At 59.3% G+C, this 19,091-nt stretch overlaps 1 protein-coding gene across 1 annotated transcript; it reads right to left on the bottom strand.

Moving 5' to 3' along the window:
* Positions 1-299: 299 nt before the first annotated feature.
* Positions 300-9,835, bottom strand: MATN1 (matrilin 1). The gene is made up of 8 exons (XM_042951648.1): positions 9,722-9,835; positions 7,384-7,730; positions 4,740-4,962; positions 4,116-4,241; positions 3,240-3,656; positions 2,212-2,364; positions 1,329-1,409; positions 300-808 (listed from the first exon to the last, which is right to left on the bottom strand). Exons 1-8 carry the CDS (start codon positions 9,813-9,815, stop codon positions 759-761), a joined length of 1,491 nt encoding a protein of 496 aa, XP_042807582.1. The 5' UTR covers positions 9,816-9,835; the 3' UTR covers positions 300-758.
* Positions 9,836-19,091: the final 9,256 nt, after the last annotated feature.

The raw sequence follows: 19,091 nt of genomic DNA on the forward strand, positions 1-19,091 counted from the left end.
TTCTCTTTGAGGTCTTGCAGTCCTAGATTCAAGTCCTATCCCTCCAACTGACGCTCGGCTGACGGTCTCCCAGTGACACAGCTTTCCCATCTGTGCCATGGGAGTGACTCAAGTCCGTTCCGGGCATGGCTGCTGGAGGACGAAGCGAGACCCTGTGTAGGCAGGACGAACACGGCCGCCTCCACCACTGTTACCGCCACTGTGGCCACCCCGCAACGGGCCCCCCTCACCCGGCCACCCTCGCCACTCCTTTGTCCCGCTCCCCAAATGACCACGCCGCCCCTGGCCTCGTTCAGGGCTTAACTTAAGTCATATTTAATTGTTCTTCAGGAGGGAGTCGAAAACTCAGAAAAGAGATTCACAGCACTCGCAGTCAAGAAAGGGTTAACTAAAAAAAATAGGAATATATTAAGCTTTGGATTGGAAAAACAAAAAATGCAAACCCAGTCCCTCTCACACTCACCCCTGTGTTCTCGCTCATAACACACACGCATCCCTGCTCCAGATACGCACCCGCCCTCAGGTCCACAGACACACACACACACACACACACACACATACACACACACACACCCAGCAGGGCTGGTGGAGGAGGGGGAGGCCCGGTGCCCTCAAGGCCTGTCCCTCCCAAACCCCCCCTCACTGAAACAGCAAAGCTAAACTAAACCCGGGCTCTAGGGACACACGCAGGACTCCGCGGGCTGTGCTTGGGGTGGGCGGGGGGGCAGACACAGAGGCCGTGGCGGGGACAGGCAGCCTTAGACGACTCTGTTCTCCAGGACGGCCAGCCGCTTACTCACAGCTTCCAGTGGACTCGGGGTTAAGGAGAGACACAGGCTGACCAGCGCGGGGCAGTGACGGCTGTGGTGTCTACACTCGGGACCTCGCTTCCTGTAGCTTTAGGCCTACTGGGCCCCCCATCCGGGATCCCACTTCACCCTGACCGAGCAGGGGGAGCTGTTCCCGGCCTGGCCCTATCTGAGCCAAGACCGGTGGTAGTTGTGTCACAGAAAACCTGAGAAATGGGGAGTCCCCAAGTACCATGCTTTCCCGAGGAAGGCTAGGACTCTGTATGCATGTCTAGTCTCCAGAGCTTGGTTTCTGCCTCAGTTTCTCTGTTGACCTTCTAGGAGCCTCTGCTTCTGACAGGAGCCGTCCCAAAGCTGGTGCCAGCCCATCTGGCCAGAGTCCAGCCCGGCTCCAGAAGGAGGCAGGCTAGGCGGAGCCATCGCCACCACCCCTTACACAGGGGTGAGGCCCCCTCTCCCCTCCCGGCAGTGCCCTGCCCCACCCCCCTGCCCCCTGCAGTGGCCTCTGGGAAAGGATATGTTTCCTGGTCAGAGCCTGCAGCAACCCCTCCACCGTGGTCTGGAATTTCACAAGGGACTCGCAGGCACACGGGTCTTCCTCTGGAGTGGACGGGAAGTAGGGGGAGAGAAGGGGGGGTGGTGGTGAGTGGTGGCGAGGCAGGGGGGCGCAGGGCAGACACGACCCAGGGCCAGGACAAGGGAGTCTTGGGGGAGTGTGGGCTCCGAGAGATCTGAGAAGACAGAGAGGCGTGTAGGGTTCTGAGGCCGAACTCCCAGGAGTGACCCTGAACGTCTCCCCAGTCCCTCAGAGCCCTGAGGAAAACCTCCACCAATAACACCTCCACGCTGGTCACCTACTATGTGCAGGACACTGCCCCTGGGAGCCTCTATATCCCCTTGGCGACTTCGCCCAACACTTGAGGTTTGAAAGCATGAGTCCCATTTCACAAACGAAGAGCCCGGGAAGTGAAACAACTTGTCCATGGCCCAACAGCTAGCTAGAGTCAGAGCAAACATGACTCTGGAAACCATATCCTCTACCATGGGAGGATCAGAGGAGGTAGCTGGGTTCAACTCCTAGCTCTTCCGGTTATTCACGATTGCCCCCCCCCACCCCCCACCCCACCCCACCCCACCCCCCCCCCCCCGCCCCCGGGCTTGGCTTTCCTGTCCGTCAAATGGGGATGATCATATCCTACCAAGTAGGATCAAAATATGTCTGCTGGTTGCCGAAGTGAGACCGACCAGCCTTCCTCGTGGTCCTGCCAATTCTTGGTGCCCCGCCCCCCCGGCCCCTGCTGACGGTCGCCACGCGTAGCTGGTTCCAGGATGGCTCCACGATCTCCCCCTGGGCGCCCCGCCCCCCGCCCCGCCCATCAGTGCCATCTCTGGCCTCACTAACCCACACAGATCTTCTTCTGCAACTTCTTGCCGATCTGGTTGATGGTCTTGAAGTCAGCCGTGTAGAAGTAGTGTTCGGCCACGGGCTCTGAGGCGATTTCCCTCAGCTCGTCCTCCACGGCATTGCCCACACCCACAGCAAACATCTTAAAGCCTGCCGAGAGGAACAGGATGAGTGGCAGTGGCCTTGGGGGACGGAGCAGCCACGGCTGAGCCTGCTGGGGAATGCCCGCGCAATCAACACAGACACCTCCTGGTGGCAGCTTCTGGAATTGCAGGCACAGAGGCCGGTAGGAATTGCGGGACAAAGACAACATCCGTTGAGATTCTGCTACCTGTCAGACCTGCACTGATTCCCTGTACTGGGAGCTTTATAAGTGCATACGCCCCACAAGTGTCCACCTGGTGGCTATTATCACTCTCATTAAATCGGCGATAAAACTGAGACTCAGGCTTGTCCCAAAGTGGGGCTACCTTCCAACAGTTGGTGTGTCCTTGGGAACATTCAGCTGGAAAATTTCCCAGCCCCACCTACATAAGGACCATCAGAACAAGCTGCTTGCTTTTCTGGGACCTCCGTTTTCTCATCAGTATAAGAAAGAGGTAGGGGCGCCTGGGTGGCTCAGTGGGTTAAGCGTCCGACTTCGGCTCGGGTCATGACCTCGCGGTTTGTGAGTTCGAGCCCCACGTCAGGCTCTGTGCTGACAGCTCGGATTCTGTCTCCCTCTCTCTCTGCCCCACCCCCGCTCACGCTCTCTCTCTCTCTCTCTCTCTCTGTCTCTCAAAAATGAATAAACATTAAAAGAAAGAAAGAAAGAAAGAAAGAAAGAAAGAAAGAGAAAGAAAGAAAGAAAGAAAGAAAGAAAGAAAGAAAGAAAGAAAGAAAGAAAGAGTTGAGCAAACCGATCCCCGCTCGTTCACGTTGAACCTGGGTTGAGGGCAGCGAGCAGAACAGACAAACTACAGTCGAGCTGTTCCATATTTGTCCTCCTGGCCATCAGTGGTGTTCAGGGCCCAGGCAGCACCTACCAAGGTCCTTGGCCTTCTTGGCAGCATCATTAATGTAGTCCTGGCTCCGGCCGTCAGTGAAGACGATGCCCACCTTCTGGGCACCGGGCCTCGCCCCGCTGGACACGGTGAAGGAATTGTCAATGAGGTACTTGAGGGCAGCCCCGGTCATGGTGCCCTTCTCCATGTAAGACATGTTCCGCACAGCCGCCTTAATGTCCTTCTTCGTGTGGAAACGGCCCAGCGGGAACTCCTGGCGGACGGAGCTGGAGTACTGCACCAGCCCCACTTGGGCCAGTTTGTCCGACACGTCCAGCGTGTCCACGATCTGATTGATGAACTTCTTCACCAGCTCAAAGTTCTCCGGCCGCACGCTTTTGGATCCATCGATGAGGAAGACCAAGTCAGTGGCCGAACTGCCACCACGGCCGTTGCATACTGGGAAGGGCAGAAAGGAGAGGAGGCGAAGCTTAGGGACCGCTTGTTCCTCCCGACCGCTGGGTCGGGTACCCCTCACGCACCAAGCTCTGTCCCGGGCATTATCCCGTCCCATCGCGTCCTCAGAACTCCCTCTAGAAAGCCAAGGCTCCTGGCCTTGTCTCACGTAGCATTGCAAACTGCAGCTCCAAAAGTCGCGGCACCAAGATTTGAACTCAAGACTCTGTAACTCCTTCCACCATTACTAAACCCGCCACCCACCGCGACAGAAAGAGGGCCACAGTCAGAAGATAACTTTCTGCAGACCCCAAGTTCTGGAAGGCATCGCTCGCCTTCGCAGATTGGTCCAGGAACAAAGGGCAGAGAGGAGGCTCCGAAGGGCTACTGAGAGGGTGGCCAAGCCCCAGCCCCTGCCCTCCCCACCCTCCCCCGGGGCTTGCCTGCCTCCAGCCCACTGACCGTTGCAGGTCTTGCCATCACTGTTCAAGGTGAAGCCCTCCCGACAGGCGCAGGTGTAGGAGCCCGGGGAGCTGAGGCACACCTGCTCACAGTCGTGGTCTCCTGTGACACACAGGTCTGACACCACTGTGGGGACAGGAGGAGACTCAGAATCTCATAGTCACAGGGCCTTGGACATCTCGGCCAGGATGGCCCTTCACACACCCAGAGAAACTGAGGCCCCCCAACTAGGTGAGGTCCAAGCCCCAGGCCCTCCGTCCAGGACCCGAACCACTGGCCACCCCTATGCGGACTCTCTGATCCCCGTCTGGTCCAGCCCCTCCCGTATTGACTCTCCAGCCACGCCCCCACACCGCCCCGCCCCCTGCCCTGGCTGCCCCGCCGCTCAGCCTTGGCTCTGTCCATCCCCGTCCGACCCCGCCCTGACCCGCCCCCCCCCCCCCCACCTGGACTCAATCCCGCTGTCCAGCCCCTCCCCGATGCTCTTAGCCACGCCCATGCCCCACCCAGCCACGCCTCCGTTATGGCCCCGCCTCCACACCCCCATCCCTGCCCCGCCCCTTGCTTCCCCGGAAGCCCCCTATCCTCGTCCAGCCCCGTCCAGCCCCTCCCAGCCCCGCGCACCGCAGAAGGCCTCCTGGAACTTCTTGGACAGCTTTTCGATGACGCTGTAGCTCTCCACGTAGTCGACGTGCTCGTCCTGCGGCTCGCTGGCGATCTGCCGCAGCGTGGCCTTGTCCACGCGGCCCACGCCGATGGCGAACAGCTCAATGCCTCTGGCCCGGGCCCGTGCAGACACGTCCCGCACGCTGTCCTGGGGCCTCCCGTCCGTCACCACGATGACCACCTGCGACACGCAGGGCGCGTGAGAGGTCTTCCTCCCGCCCTGGGCTGGGCTGGGCCCTCCAGTAAGCCCCCGAGATCACTAGCAGAGGAGGACACAGAGGCCCCAGAGGCCTGCCCAGCCTTGCCCAGGTCACACAGCTAGTCAACTGCAGGTGGGTCTGACTCCCCGCCACGGTCTTGCCCCAGGGAGGAGGACCTGGCTAGCAGAAGAGGAGAGAGGTTTCCTCCGACTGAAAGACCCGGCTGAAGTGTTCTCCCCTCTGACTGGGGCCTCTGGATCTCTCCCCCTTCAGGCAGACACCTCTGTGATCATCTGAGGGCAGGACCCTGCCTCCCTCCTCAGACTGGGACCTCTTGAGAACCCTGCAGTTGAAGTGTGCCCGACACCATGCAGTTCTGCCCGTTGGCCACCAGAGGGCGAGCGAGGCTAGCGAACGGCGGCTCGGCCTGCAGTCTGGCCACCTTTCCCCTCTAGGCCCTGGGAAGGGGCCTTTAAACCTCCCTCCGTTCCCCAGGATGCTACCTGCCCTTTCCGTGGGGGAAAACACTGCTCCCCTCCCACAACGCTCCTCTGTTTGTACCCTGGGAAGGGAGACAGAGGGGACCCCGGGGCCGGTCCCAGCCCTGGCCACCCCCAGCTCTGCTCGAGTCTGGGGCCCGGAATCTAGCCCTGCTGGCTGCTTCTCTGCTTCTGACCTGGGCCTGCTTCTGATTTCCGGGTCCCCACCCTTGGCCCCGGGGCCCGAACCCCTGGCCTGTAGTGTGGTGCTTAAGGCAGGCCTGGGCTGGAAATGCAGCTCACCTTCCCGGTGAGATGATTCATGGTAAGAAGCCAGGAAGGGGAACTATTATTTTCCGTATCCCTCCCGTGGAACCCCTGGGAGTGGTCTCGAACCATCCCTTCCCCCAGAGGCCTAGACTGACCTAGCTATGACCGTCCGCTGCCCCAGCCTGTCCCATTCCCCCCGCCCCCCATCAGTCCAGCCTTGCGACCGTGAACCCACCTTGTCGGGGCTTCCCACAGGTGAATTCCAGGCTGGCTACCCACTCACCCAGACCCGATGGATCTCTCTCCCCCCCGCTTGTCCACCCTGGGCTGACACCGTTCACTAGAGGTGTGACAGCCACAGATGTCACCACCATCCCCTTCACCACGTCTCTCCATCAGGATCACCCCAGGCCACCACATCCTCCCTGTGATCGTGACCGTCAACTTCCTGTCGGAGTTTGTAAATGGCCCTCACGAGGTACGACCAACAGGCCGCCTCATAGACCAGCTCTTTGAGGCCTGTCATGGCCGGGATTACACGCTGTTGTCTGTAAACATTCCTACCTCTTATTAACTGGGCAGGATGCTTAAGCCCCCCCCACCCCAACCCCGTGCCTCAGTGTCCTCATCTGTAAAAATGAGGACCCCGCCCCCAAGCAGGACTGCATTCACTCGGCACTCATATGTCAGGCGTGTGCTCCATGGGGATAAGAAGTACATCCCCTGGGGCTGGGGGCCTGGGCAGATAAGCGGTGACTCCTGGGGGCCATCGAGGGCTCTGAAAGGGAGGCGCGGGAGCCTGTGGGAGGAGAGAACACCTGACCGGCCTCACAGGCCCCGGACGGAGCCCTGGAAAATTACACCGTGGGCACCAGGTCTGTGCAGCCCCTCCACACACCCTGCTCAGAGCCCTTCCTGACGTCAGCTTGTGGCACGTCGTGTCATTTTTCTGAACCCCTGCCCTCGAAGGCTTTAAATAAAAAAATAAGCTGGGGTGCCTGGGTGGCTCAGTCGGTTAAGCATCTGACTCTTGATCTCGGCTCCGGTCATGAACTCATAGTTCGCGGGATCGAGCCCCATGTTGGGCTCTGTGCTGATAGTTCAGAGCCTGCTTGGGATTCTCTGTCTCTCTCTGCCCCTGCCCTCTCTCTCTCTCTCTCTGTCTCTGAAAAATAAATAAATAAATCATTTTTAAGAATGAGCTAACACGGACACGGGGCCTGTTGCTGCCAGGTGCTATTCTGAGCGCTTTGGGCTATGAACCCAGAGGCCTCCCGACGGCCCCTTGGGGAGGAGTTATGTTACTCCTCTTTCATAGGTAAGGGACACTGAGGTATAGATTGCTCAGGGTGGCACGGCCAGTGTGGCGGAGTGGGGGCTTCAATCCAAAAAGGGTCCACCACGGAAGCATCCGGACTGCCTCATTCTGCCTTGGGGAGCCAAGGTCAGCGAAACTGCGATAATCAAGTGCTCGCCAGATCGGGGTCCTGGGGTCAGAGGGTGGATAGAGTGGGTTCAAATCTCAGCTCCGCCACTTAGCTTAGGCGGGTCTAATCCACAACCGTAAGAAGGCCAGCCCGTCAGGTGCTCTGAGAATCACGCAGGTGACGTTCTCAGCACACAAGACGCCGGCGGGGAGGGGCGGGCACGTACCTTGCTGATGTCGGGGGACCTGGCACGGCCCCCCTCGGCGTCACTGAAGGCTTTGGTGATGGCGAACTGGATGGCCAGACCGGTCATGGTCCCCGTGGACAGCGGCCGGATGCCGCGAACGGCCCGCAGCAGCGCGGCCTTGGAGCCGTGGGCCCGCAGGGGAAACTCCTGCTTCACGGCGCTGGCGTAGTTGACCACACCCACCCGGGTGGCGTTGGGCCCCACATCCAGTGACTCGATGACCTGGGACAAGAACACCTTCACCTTCTCGAACTCCACGGGCCTCACGCTGCGCGAGCTGTCCACCACAAACACCAGGTCGGCGGGCCGGGTCCGGCAGAGGTGCCCTGCGAGGGGGCAGGAGGGGGGAGGCAGAGGGCAGGGGGCCGAGGTCAGGGGCTACTTCGACCGAGACTCGAGGCCCTAGGCAGTGTAGATTGAACCTGGGCCAGCCTTCTGTCAGTGTGTGGACGGCCCGGCAGGCCATTTGCCAAAGGCCCCACCGCTCAGCCCCGTGGGAAAGACAGAGGCTCAGATCTCGGCCCCCGGGAACTCACTTCCCCTGCCTGAGCTCAGTTTCCTCTGTACAATGAGTCTGTACAATGAGCTGACAATCCCCTCTTTACCGGATCCTTCGGGGGCCCAAGCAGGAGTGCGTGTAGGGCACGAAGCAGGTGTCCAGCGGGGAGCGAAGGAGAAAGCAGCCTTTAAATTGTTTCAAAATTTTTTAATGTTTATTTATATTTGAGAGAGAGAGAGAGAGAGAAACCGTGCACAAGTGGGGGAGGAGCGGAGAGAGAGGGAGACACAGAATCCGAAGCAGGCTCCAGGCTCCGAACTGCCAGCACAGAGCTGGATGCAGGGCTCGAACCCACGAACTGTGAGATCATGACCTGAGCCGAAGTCAGATGTTCGACCGCCGGAGCCACCCAGGCGCCCCAAGAAGACAGACTTTAAATCATGCTTCTCAGGTTTCAGCCCAAAGTGGCTGCCATAGCAAGGGCAGCATTTCTCCCGGGGAGGGAGTGGGGGGTGGGGGAGGGGGGAGGGCACAGCCCCGGGGAGGAGGGGGGGGGATGGGCAGCGCAGTGCCCATGAGCTTGGCCTCTTTCATCTCAGCATCAAAGTCAGTCACCTAAGTGGACCCAGCTTCCCTCAGCCCCGGAAACTTCTGGCTGGTGTCCCTGGGCAGGGGATAGAGCAGGGTTTCCTCATGGCCATCTTGGCAGCCTGACCAGGTGGGTTCCTGAGACCTATCCCCAGAGAGGCAGGTCTTCCCAGACACCCCAGGAGGCAGCAGCATGGCTGGAACGAGGCAGATCAGGGTTCGAATCCCGGCTTAGCCGTTCTGCAGCCCTGAGCAGCTCACTACACCTTTACGGGCCTTGTCTGGGGGGCGGTGGGGGGAGAATAAGGCTCGCTGTTTAATGCTGTCACAGGCCTGGGCCTGCAGCTGGGCAAGGCTCGGTACAAAGGCCCTTCCCTCTGCGCCCCTGAACTAAGCAGAGCTTCTCCCCGGTGAGGGTGCAGGAAGGATCGAGAAAGGAAAGGTCTGCTGGGCTGTTCCAGCCCCCCAGCCACAATGCCCTAGGTATCAGAGTTCCTTGAGGTACCTTAGAAATGACCTTGCAGACTCTTCCTGGTCCCCACTAGTTAAGGCTACAGATGGGTAAACTGAGGCCCAGAGAGGGTGAGGGAATTAGCCACACCCCAGAGTAGAGGATCAGGTGCCAGGAGGCTCTGGGGCTATCTCACTTTGTGGTCTCAGACAGGTCCTCCCTTCTCCGGCCTCAGTTTCCCCACCTGTGCAGGACGAGTTAGGCGTTCCAGGATTCAGTGCCCAGGGCTAAAGCTCTGGGAATGGAACAGCAGGTAGGACCCCACCCCGAGACATGGCTGGAGAAGGGAGCATGGAGCCCTGGCCACCCCAGAGTGGCACTCAGCAGAGCCGTGGGCGCGGCCCCAGGCTCGGTGCGGCTCCAGACGTCAGCTGGCTCTCGGTGTAGCCTCTGTCCTCAGGGAGACTGGCCTTTGCACCATGCATGGTCCCTGAGGGCGGCCTGGGAGCTGAGACGCCCCAACGAAGGCTCTCAGGCCGCAGAGAGAGGTCCCGCTCGCATCCCCCAACAGAGCAGACTGAGGGTCACCGCTGTCCTGACCCTTGTGAATGTCACCATTGCTGTCTGCTCCTGTGCCAGCCTCCGGCTACCCCTGCCTCCCTGCCCCCCGACCCCAGCGCACCCTGGATCCCGTTTAACCTCTGCTCATCTCAGTGCCCAGCCGCCCCCCCCCCCAGGCTGTCGGCCAGTGTGGCCCAGCTCACAGGGACCCCCCTCACCTCTGGACTGGGGGGCGAGGCCCAGCGTGCACGGGGCCTGGAGCCACAGCAGGAGGCCACACAGCACGAGGCTGGTGCCCGAGACGGCCCTCATGGTTCTGGCAGCGAGGGCAGCAGCCGGCACAGTGGTGGGGGCCGCTGGGGTCCAGGTCTTATCAACCTCTCTGCCCAGCCTCCCAGCCAGGCGGCCCCCCACTGGCGTGGGGGTGGCTGCCCGGGCCCCTAGCCCCTTTGGGGGGCGGGGCCGGGGCTGAATGGAGGTGTGTGTGCCCAGAGAGGGAGGGAGACGCCTGGCCTGGGCTCAAGAGGCCCCTCCGACCACAAGGGCTCCTTTGCCTGCCGAAGGAACTAGAACGGCAGCTGGAACTCAGGAAATCTCGGGTGGGCGGAGGGCGGTTCCGCCACGGGGCCGGAGCCTGCACAGACCCAAAGCCGCCCCTCCGAGCCTGGGGAAGCCTGAGGCCCGGGCCCTGCCCTGCACCCTCAGCCCCCTCCCCCGTCCTCTCACCTGCCCCGCTTCCAGCACGCTTCCCCTGCACTGCCTCGGCTGTCCCCTGCCTCTCCGCCCACTCCCTGCTCCGCAGGGACAACTGGCTTCTCAGAGCTCCGCTCCGGGCCTCTCCGGCAGGGTCATCCCCCCGGAACGCCCTTCCCTCCCATCCCCTCTCTGCCTAACAGAGTCTTTCCAGATCGTAGCTCAAACCGACACGCGTGTGCAAGGCCGGGAGAGGGAACGGTTACGAGCGCAGACCTGAAGCCAGATGCCCCCGGGGCTTGCCACCCGTGTGACCGTGGGCAGGTTGCTTCCCCTCTCTGTGCCTGCCTCCTAGGGTGGATGAGGGGAGCGGGGTCAGAGGAAGTGTCTCACGGGATTCGCTCGACAACCCTACCCTGACACCGATTTTGCAGAAGAGCCAGAAGCAGAGAGACGAAGTGACTCGTCTCAAGTCGCACCGCTGAGGGGTATCATCACCAGAATAGGGCCCCAGGCCGGCGCTCTCAGCGCCGCCCCCCTCCCCACCCCCACCCCCCGCTTGCTTGGGTGTAGCCTGGCAGAGGCATCACCTCCCCCGGACTCCTCGAGGGTTAGGACCCCCTCCCCGTGCTTCCCTACACTGTGTGTCTCACCCACGAGCTGGTGAGAGTCTGATTGGTTCATTCATCTCTGCATCCGGGCCCCGCCCGGGATCTGCGCTGAGAAGGCAAAAATAAAGGCTCGTACAGAAAGGAATATAACCAGGCATGGCCCCTGGCGCTGCAGAGAGAGGTCCCACTCGCGGTGCCACCCTAGGAGGCAGGCACAGAGAGTGGTTGACGGGTTAGAGTAGGAAGAGCATAGGCTTGGCCAACTGACATTCTGTTACTGAACAGCTGTGTGACCTAGAGCTGGTAACTTAACCTCTCTGAGCCTCAGCTTGTTATGCAATGGGAATGGTAGTTCTTGGCTTGCCTGCCTCACTGGGACCACATGAGGAAGCAGTGAGAAGCAGTAGAGACGAGGGTCAAAGGCGTCTCATCTTTCCAGAGGATGGGATCATCAATATTTCAGACCCGTGTGCCTCGCTCTTCGTAAGTTACACCTCAGAAAGAAATGTAAAGACTTTTTTTTTTTTTAGGGGACACAACCAGGGCGCCTGGGTGGCCCAGTGGGTTGAGCATCTGACTCTTGATTTCAGCTCAGGTCATGATCTCACGGGTTCGTGAGTTCAAGCCCCACGTCGGGCTCTGCCCGTTTGGGATTCTCTCTCTCTCCCCCTTTCTCTCTTTCGGCCCCTCCCCTGCTCGCACTTTCTCCGTCTCTCTCAAAATAAATAAAAACTTTAAACAACTAAAAAATAAAAGTGCCCCACTCAATGTTCGCACAATCTTGACCAGTCACGGCGGTCACACTCTGTTATGCGTCTCCTTGTTCTCCAGACAGACCCGTGAGGTCAGCATCTCCAAGAGCATCAGCCCATTTGTCAGACGAGGCAACTGAGGCCCGGAGGAGCCCGTGACTTGCCCGAAGCCACTCAGCCGGTTTAGGGACGGAGCCCAGCCTGGAACTCAGGCCTCTTGCCTCTTTGCCCCAGTTTTAGAGAACAAGGAAGCCAAAACCATTTCCCTTTGCCGTTTCCCATTGACATTTCATTTATTCCTGACATTCATAGCCCTCCCCAGCCCCAAACACCAACTGAGGCTGCCGGTTCCTTTCCCCTCTCCCACTTTTACGTGTGATCCTTTTCTGCAAAGACACTGCAGGGCATCGCGACCGCTCTGCTTCTCGCCTCCCCAATTTGGGTCTCAGCCGGCTCCCCCGCTGGCCGCCAGTGCCCTCCGACTGGAGCCGGGGCGGGGGGGGGGGGGGGGGGGGGGCCTTGCACGTAACAGTCACTGCTGAACCGCAAGACCCGGCACGAGTCCGGAACAAGGGATCCCGTGAGCAAATGAAGAAATGAATTAAAAGAAGAACCAGATGACGAACGGGCTCCATTTCCCTGTGAACCGACGAGGGTCGGAGTGGGGTCCGCGGTGGTGACCGTGGGGCGGGGGAGAGGGGGGCGCAGGGTGCTGCCCGTGACCTTGCTGGAGGTGCACGAGGGAAACGTGAGCGGCAGCCTCCTGGCTCGGGGTCCCCTCCCCGATGCACGGGGCTGTGGCCAGACTTCAGGGTACACAGCTCTCTTGGCCGGGGCGGCAGCTGGGCCCATGAAACAGCTCTTTCAGCTGCACGTCTGAATGGCCGTTCTGTGGACCCCTCGGAGGAACACAGGCACCTTTTCTGTGTCACCCCTCCGCTCATTAGCAGGGCCACAGAAACGCGCCACAGGTAAGTCTCCAGGAGCAGAGATAGGGTCCCCCCAAAAGGGGGCGGCTTTCACATGCCACGGCGGGAGCAAGGGCTTTGGGGGAGGAAGTTCAGCATATACGCCGAGGAAAGAAGATAAATATTTGTGTTTTCGGGATGTGAAGCCTTTTGTCCCCCAGGAATGAAAATCGGGAACAGCGTGTCCGGTACGAGCCAGAGGGGAAAAAAATGCTCGCGAGTCAGACAGGCAGCCGTGAAGGGCTCTCACTGTTCCCTCTCCTTGTTTTCACATACCTCGGGTTTCCAGAAACTTAAAGCCTCTAGTGTTTTGTCCAAGGAAGCGTTTGCGATCAAGCGAGAGGCCCCCGGCAGGCGCGGCTGTGTACAAAGGGCACAGGACTCCCCTTCCCAGGACCCAAGACTCCGTTCTTTTCCTAAAGAGCAAATCCTGGTCCTTCACCACCACCACCCCCCCCCCCCACAACCATCCCAAACATCACAGTTTGGCCGGGTCCACGCGTAGCTTTACTGTTGTTTATTTACTCTGCCTCCTGAACTCCAAACCAGCCAACTCACTTTGTGAGCAATGTTCTCCCCCTCCGAACACATCACAGCCGTGAAATCCCCGGCTCGAGGCCCAGCTTGCGAAGGTGTTCCCGTACGCCTTCAAATAAATTCGAAGCTAATTAAATTCAGCCCCCGCATCCGCGCGTGGCCAGAAGTTACCTTGGGTTCCGCCGGCCCTCGAAGTGCAAAACACCAGAATCACACCCAGCCGGGTGTGAGCCCCGGTTCCTTCACCCACCAGCTGCGCTGACTTCAGGTGAATCCCTTCGCTTTTCCGCTCTTCCGTGTCACGTCTGCAAAGCTGGGACCTCCGCGCCGACGTCACAGGGTGGTTGGGAACGGCATGTGTGAACACCGCATCCGAGTTTATTTTTTACTTTTTCGTTTTCGTGTTGCCTTCTCGTATTAGCTAGGGTAAGCAGACTGACAAATGAAGCCTCAAATGGCAGTGGCTTAACACAAGGGTGTGTTTCTCTCTTGTGACACGGTCCGGCGCTAGACAGGTGTCCCCCCTGCCCAGACTCCTCCCAAAGCCGCCTTCACGTGACGATCCCACCGTTTCCAAGTCCTCTGTCTCTGGCCACAGGAATGAGGGCCAGACGGCGAGTGTCAGATAAGGAGTGCACATCACCGGCCTCTGCCTAGACGCCCAGGGGCAGGACGTGGGTTTAATGGGCAGTGACACTCGGTCACCCTCCCCAGGGGCAAAAAAGGCTTCCGTTGACCCTCTATCACTTCTAAAGGAAAAGTCACGCTTAAGGGAGTAGTCAAGCCTCTTCATGATCTGGTTTTTGCCATCTTTTCCAGGCCTTTCCAGTCTCCCTCCCTCCCCTGCTCCGTCCCCTCTCTTCTCTGTCCCAGAGTGAGTCACTCCCTCCTCCGTGTTCTCTAAGCATACTTTTTTCCCTCCTTGCAGCAGGGGCCGTGTCGGGTTTTATGCTTCCAAGGTACAGGGCGGCCCTCAACCAGTGAGGGACAGGAGCTGCGGATAAATGGCTTCCCCACTCCCTGCTGGAAGGTTCTGACACGTGCTTCTGGCGGATCCTCCGAGGGTCTCCAGCAGGATTGCGCCCCAACTGCCCGCAGAAGTGGCCCGTGTACCAGTGCACTTTTTACTGGCTTTCACCCCCTCCTGGTCTCCCCTCCCCTCTCATCGTGCTTCCTGGGGGCACTCCCCCCCCAAGTAAACTACCTGCACCCACCCAAGTCCTTGTCTCAGGAGCTGCTTTGGGGAGAACTTGAAAACAAAGCCAATGCAAAGCCTTCCCGGGTGTGGAAGACCGAGACGAGGATGTGTTCGGGGGGCCCTCCTGGGGGTGAGGGGGAGAACAGGCCTCTACAGCGTTTGGTTAAGATTTTTCAAAAGAAAACTACAGATTCCCAGGGTCCACCCCAGACCTGGTGAATCCGTATCTCTAGTTTCGATGTAACTAAACCGCGGTCTCATCCAACCTCCCGTAGGAAATGTGAATTCTCTCCCTGTCTCGGAAAGCTGCTGTCCAGCCCCTGGTAGAACACCTGTCGGACAGGGAGTTTGCTTTCTTCCAGAAGTGTTCCATCCAGCTCCGGGAGTAAGCAGGTCTCCCGTGTACCAAGTTCAGTGACCTGAAGATCGCGGTCAGGGCCCCGCTGCGTCGATTGCTCCCTGATGAGAACAACCTCATTCCCTACGACCGTCCTTCACGACACACGGCTTTGCGAAAACCCAGCCTGGTGCCAGCTCGTGCGGCTTTTCGATTTGTCTCTCTCCCTCCTAGAGATTTGAGCTCTGAATTTCAGATAACCCTCCAGCTGGCAGAGCAGCGTGTATTTCCTCCTCCATTTTCCAGAGTCCCTCACCTCTGTTCAAGCTGCCCGCAGCCCCTGCCCTGTGCCCCTCAGCCTCCAAACAGAGCCTCGGGAGGCCCCAGAAGACCACAAAAGATGTCCCAACAGCGGTCAGCTCCCCTGTTCCATCCTTCCGTGTCAAAACCCTGGGTCTACACTGACCGCGACCTCAGCCCTTCAAGACTGTTGGTTGGCTCTGTTGCCACTTCGAAGTTGAAGGAGGAAAAGTAAAACGTCCTCCAGGTTGGGAAAGAGCGATACCTTCATTTTTCTCTTGCTGTGTACCAAGGTAGGGCAAGCGTGGTGGCTTAAAAGACTGCAAATGTATTACCTCCCAGCTCCTGCAGGTCAAGGTCAGAAGTCTGGGCACCACGACACCGGGTGTCCCCTCACACGGCTGAAATCAGGATGTTGGCTGGGCCTCGTTCTTCGGGAGCTCAGGCCCCTCTTTCAAACTTGCACAGTGGTTGGCAGAAGTCGGTTCCTTGCGGCTGTCAGACCGACCCCCCTCCCTGACCCCCACCCTCTGGCTGGCTGTTAACCAGCGGCCACGCTCAGCAGCTTGTCATGGGGTCTCCTCCAAGGCCCACGCAGGCTTCAAATCCCTCCCATGCTGAGTCTCCTTTAAGAGGTCACCTGATTAGGGCAGGCTCACCCAATCTCCCTTTCTTCGCGTCTCCTGTGCCACGAAACATAATCTACTCACAGGGGTGACTATCCCATCCGTCTTGCAGGCTCCGCCCGCGCTCAAGGAGACAGAGCTCCCCAGGGTCATAGGTCAGCGGAGGCCATCTCAGAATTCTGCCTACCTCAGGTGGTATATGTGTGCGTGGAATGAGGGAGGGCGGGAACGAGGGAGGAGGGCAAGAGATTGACAAGGAAACACAGCATCTTCAGCCTGGGGAAAGTTGTTCCAGGGTCAGTGTGGGAGGGGCTAGGTGCTAACTAACGTACCCAAGCTACAGCGCAGAGGTTAGTCTCGTAATTTTTGTCTCCAGGCCCTTCCCTCCGTGGTGCCTTCCACGATGAAGGATGGTGGGAAAAGCACCCCCCCCCCCAACCATGGAGCTTCATGGAAGATCTGGTTCTGTTCTTACTCGCACAGTGGCTACGGGCAACGAGGAGTATTTGAGGGTCAAGGTGGTCCGCCTACAGCCTTCCCAAGGATGCCCAATGCCGGAAACATTTAAATCTTCCCTCTCTGCCCTCCCCGGAGACACCTGACATCACCTCCCCAGGACAGAAGAGCCGGGAAGGTGACCAGTAAGATTCCTGATGTGTTTTGTTTTTGTTTTTTTTTCCTCCCATCACCCCATTCGAAATGTTTTAGAAAACCTTTGGCTTTTCCCAAAGCCCTCTGTTAGGAACTCAGCTCCACCAACTATAAAATTTCAACCACTTAGGGGCGACTGGGTGGCTCAGTCGGTTGAGCATCCGACTCTTGATTTTAGCTCAGGTTATGATGCCAGGGTCGTCGGATCAAGCCCTGGGTTGGGTTCCTCACTGACCGGGGAGCCTGCTTGAGATTCTCTCTCTCTGTCTCTCTCTCTCTCTCTCTCTCTCTGCCCCTTCCCACCCCACCCCCCAAAAAAATCAGCAACTTGGTCAAGGTCAAGGCTGAACGTAATCATGCCGTTGTAAGTTGTGAGGCATTGCAGGTGAGACTCCTGGGCTGGAGCCACATGGCCACACGGACATGTGGTCCCATCTCCGGGTCTTTGCCCAGGCTGTCCCCCTGCCTGGGTCGGCCCCCCGGCACGTACAGCAGACGAAGCTGCAAGGCCAGCATCCTGCCTGCCCAGCTGGGCCACTGAGGTTGACCAGATGGACTCTGTTTATTTAGGGCCCTGGCTCCCTTGTGCCGGCTGTTCTTTGCCAAGCCGGCTGCCTATCAGAACGCTCTTGGTGGCTAATTAGGCAGGCTTCCTCCCGGCGTGCCAGGAGACTAGAGTGTGAGCTCGGGCTCCCAGAGAGCCCATCCAGCAGGTAGCGGGCACACATCCAGAGTAGCTGCTCCTTACCCCCACGGGGCCGTGGGTGCCACCCAGAAGCACCCAAGGCGGGCCCACGGGTGGGTCATCCCCTTCCTTTAACCTGGCAGCTGCTTTTCCTGACGCTTTTCATGGCAACGTAGGGGCATTCCCAGGGTGCCTGAGTGGCCATGAATCTGAGCTCCCCGAAAGTCTGAAGGGACCCCTCAAAGTGGAGAACTTGCCCTGTCAGCACAGGGCGAGGTTTCCTTGTCTGCAAAGTGGGTATGATCACCCCGACGCCCCGGGGCCGATGGGGCGCAGCTGGTGCCCGTCCTGGCCGTGGCCCCTTTGGGACACACCCCCGCAGGTGAGGCCTCTCGTGTGCCCATCAGGCTTTGCACATGCTGCCTTGGTCACACGCCCTACAAGCAGGCAGACAGGGTGGGAAGCTTCTATCTGAGGGCACATCCAGCGTGGCCACAGGTCAGCATTATGTCCCCCACTGTGTCCCCAAGGGACCCTAAATGCAAACAGAGTTCAAAGCACCTTCTTCTGCTCCCCATCCTGTGTCCTCAGCTCAAAGCTGGGCCCCACCATCTCAAATGCTCTCCAGACATGGGCACCAACCTTGACCTTCCCTCTTCCTCTGCATCCAAGCCCTGGGGGTCCTGCTTCCCAAAATGCGTCTTGAATCTACCCAGCCCCGTGGCCACCACCTGAGTGCATGCCCAAAGCCTGCCTCCCCTGGACCACGGCTGAGTCAGCCTGGGTCTGGGCCCTGCGCCCACAGTGGACTCCCATCCCCCACCACAAGCGGCGCCCTGAGCCAGGCCTGTCCCGAGTGCCAGGTGCACAACAGTGATTGTATGTCAACCCCCTACCTTCAAGGGCCTGTCCCAGCCTCTAAAATCATGCCCCTGATCCTCTCACCTTGTCGGGCAGACAAGACAAGCTAGATAAGACAAGAGAGACGACCTCAGACTCCGGCCAGGCCCGTCGGAGTCCAACCCCAGCTCTGCCCTCCACCCGATCGTGACTTTGGGCAAGTGATCTGCCTGCTCCGAGCCTCAGGACTAATCATCACACGACACCTGCCGCCCGGGGCCCGTGGGAGAGTCGCAGATACGACCCTGAACTCCTCTCAATTACAGGGGAACGTGCCTGCTACCCACGCAGTCCTGAGACACCGAAGTTCCTGCTCGGGGACCCGGATCTGATTTTGCCGACTCTCCTTCCCTCTGAGAGACAGCCTGTGCAGGCGGTCCTCACCTGCCCAGCCTGCACGCAGCCCGCTCTTTCCTGGGGCTGGCTCCCTTCCGGGCATCCAGCTCAAACAGGCCCCCGCAGTGGGTCCCAACTCAGCCCTGTCAAAGGACCCCTGTGTGAGCCTCAAACGGGCCATTGATAGGGCCGTAGTGAGCGCTGCCCAGTGGATGGTGCACTGGCTTGGCTTGGCCAGGCCACTCGACTTCCCCAAACCCAGCTATTTCCTGTTTCTCGGGCCAGCCTCCTCTCGGCCGCCTGGCCACAGGGCACAATCCCACCATACAGCTCAGCCTGCTTCTTGGCTTCAGGCCAGGAGGGATGGGAGGCAGGAGGGTGTCGCTTCAGCCGGTCCTCCGGACACACGGCCACGGCCCCCTTTGGTGTCCTCTTGGTGAGGATACAAGGCTGGAGACAAGACCAATCCCCTTCCCCCTGAGAACTCTGTCCCCAGGGCTCATTTGATGGGGGCTTCTGGGAAGCTCCTTTACAGGGATCGTCTCGAGAAGCAAGAGCTCACACATGCTGGGGCCTCAGACCTTCTTAATAGCCCCCAGCGTAGTAGAGAACAAAGGCACGTGGTCCAATCTTTGGCTGCTTTGTGGCCTCGAGAAAGCCACCGGATGTCTCTGGACCTCCATTCCTTCGTGTGCGAACGGGAGCTTGCTACCCATCTGTCGGAGCCTGCGTTGTCAGTTCCTTGGGGATCCGACAAAGAGCAGGAAACACCACGAAGAGGGGCGCCCGCGTGGCTCAGTCGGTTGAGCGTCTGACGCTTGATTTGGGCCCAGGGCATGATCGCACAGTCGTGAGATCGAGCCCTGCTTCGGGCTCCACAGTATACGTGGAGCCTGCTTCAGATTCTCCCTCTCTCTCTCTGCCTCCCTCTGCCCCTCCCCTGCTTGCACCAATGCACTCTCTCTCTCAAAAAAAACCCACAAATAATAATAAT

The sequence above is a fragment of the Panthera leo genome, chromosome C1 (genome assembly GCF_018350215.1).
Source record: "Panthera leo isolate Ple1 chromosome C1, P.leo_Ple1_pat1.1, whole genome shotgun sequence".
Lineage (NCBI taxonomy): Eukaryota > Metazoa > Chordata > Mammalia > Carnivora > Felidae > Panthera > Panthera leo.

What these genes read in the sequence shown, in the direction of transcription:
- MATN1 (XM_042951648.1), bottom strand. Translation starts at nt 9,815, where the DNA reads ATGAGGGCCGTCTCGGGCACCAGCCTCGTGCTGTGTGGCCTCCTGCTG. An exon ending in CCTCGCCCCCCAGTCCAGAG is followed by an intron (nt 7,731 to 9,721) that starts GTGAGGGGGGTC and finishes GCCCCCTCGCAG; the next exon opens with GGCACCTCTGCCGGACCCGG. An exon ending in CAAGAAGGCCAAGGACCTTG is followed by an intron (nt 2,365 to 3,239) that starts GTAGGTGCTGCC and finishes TCCTCTCGGCAG; the next exon opens with GCTTTAAGATGTTTGCTGTG.